Raw genomic sequence first — 859 nt, forward strand, 5'->3', positions numbered from 1 at the left:
ATGGATCCATCTAAGGTAGAAGCAATCAGATCATGGTCTAGCCCTTCTTCCATCACTGAAGTCAAAAGTTTCCATGGTTTAGCTTCATTCGATAGAAGATTCATCAAAGACTTCTCTACAATTATTGCTCCAATTACTGATTGTTTAAAGAAAGAGGTGTTTGAATGGTCCAGTTCTGCCCAATCAGCATTTGAATCATTAAAGGAAAAGCTAAGTTCAGCACCTATACTTGCTTTGCCTAAATTTGATACGCTGTTTAAACTTGAATGTGATGCAAGTGGTGTTGGAATTGGTGCTGTGCTAGTGCAAGGAAAAAGACCAGTAGCTTATTTCACTGAAAACCTAAGTGGGTCCTAGCTAAGTTATATCACTTATGATAAAGAATATTATGCCATCGTTCGAGCTATTGATCACTGGTCTCATTATTTTAATCCAAGGCAGTTTGTTCTCTTTTCTGATCATGAGGCATTGAAGTACATTAATGGTCGGCACAAACTAAATTCATGACATGCCAAAATTTTACAGATGTACTCCTTTGTATCTAAACATAAGGCTGGTACTTCTAATATTCTTGTTGATGCTCGTTCAAGGAGATATTATTTGTTGTCAATTCTGGAAGCTAGAGTTCTTGGATTCTCATTTGTTAAGGAGGTATATGAAGTTGATCCAGACTTTGCCCCAATTTTGAATTGTTCCCCTACTGAGTCCAAAAGAGATTATGTTGAACAAGATAGTTTTCTATTCAAGGGCAGCAGGTTGTACATCCCAAAATATTCAATCAGAGAGTTGCTGGTTGCACAGGGAGGTAGTTTAGCTAGTCATTTTAGGATTAACAAGACACTGGATATCCTAAACGAAC

The 859-nt window shown here is 37.3% G+C and overlaps 1 protein-coding gene across 1 annotated transcript; it reads left to right on the forward strand.

Annotated features, from left to right (window-relative positions):
- On the forward strand, positions 1 to 357 carry LOC139859883 (uncharacterized mitochondrial protein AtMg00860-like). Its single transcript, XM_071848657.1, has one exon. The coding sequence runs from the start codon at positions 1 to 3 to the stop codon at positions 355 to 357; it is 357 nt and encodes a 118-aa protein (XP_071704758.1).
- The last annotated feature ends 502 nt before the right edge of the window (positions 358 to 859 follow it).

Source organism: Rutidosis leptorrhynchoides, chromosome 7, assembly GCF_046630445.1.
Source record: "Rutidosis leptorrhynchoides isolate AG116_Rl617_1_P2 chromosome 7, CSIRO_AGI_Rlap_v1, whole genome shotgun sequence".
In the NCBI taxonomy this organism is placed as follows: domain Eukaryota; kingdom Viridiplantae; phylum Streptophyta; class Magnoliopsida; order Asterales; family Asteraceae; genus Rutidosis; species Rutidosis leptorrhynchoides.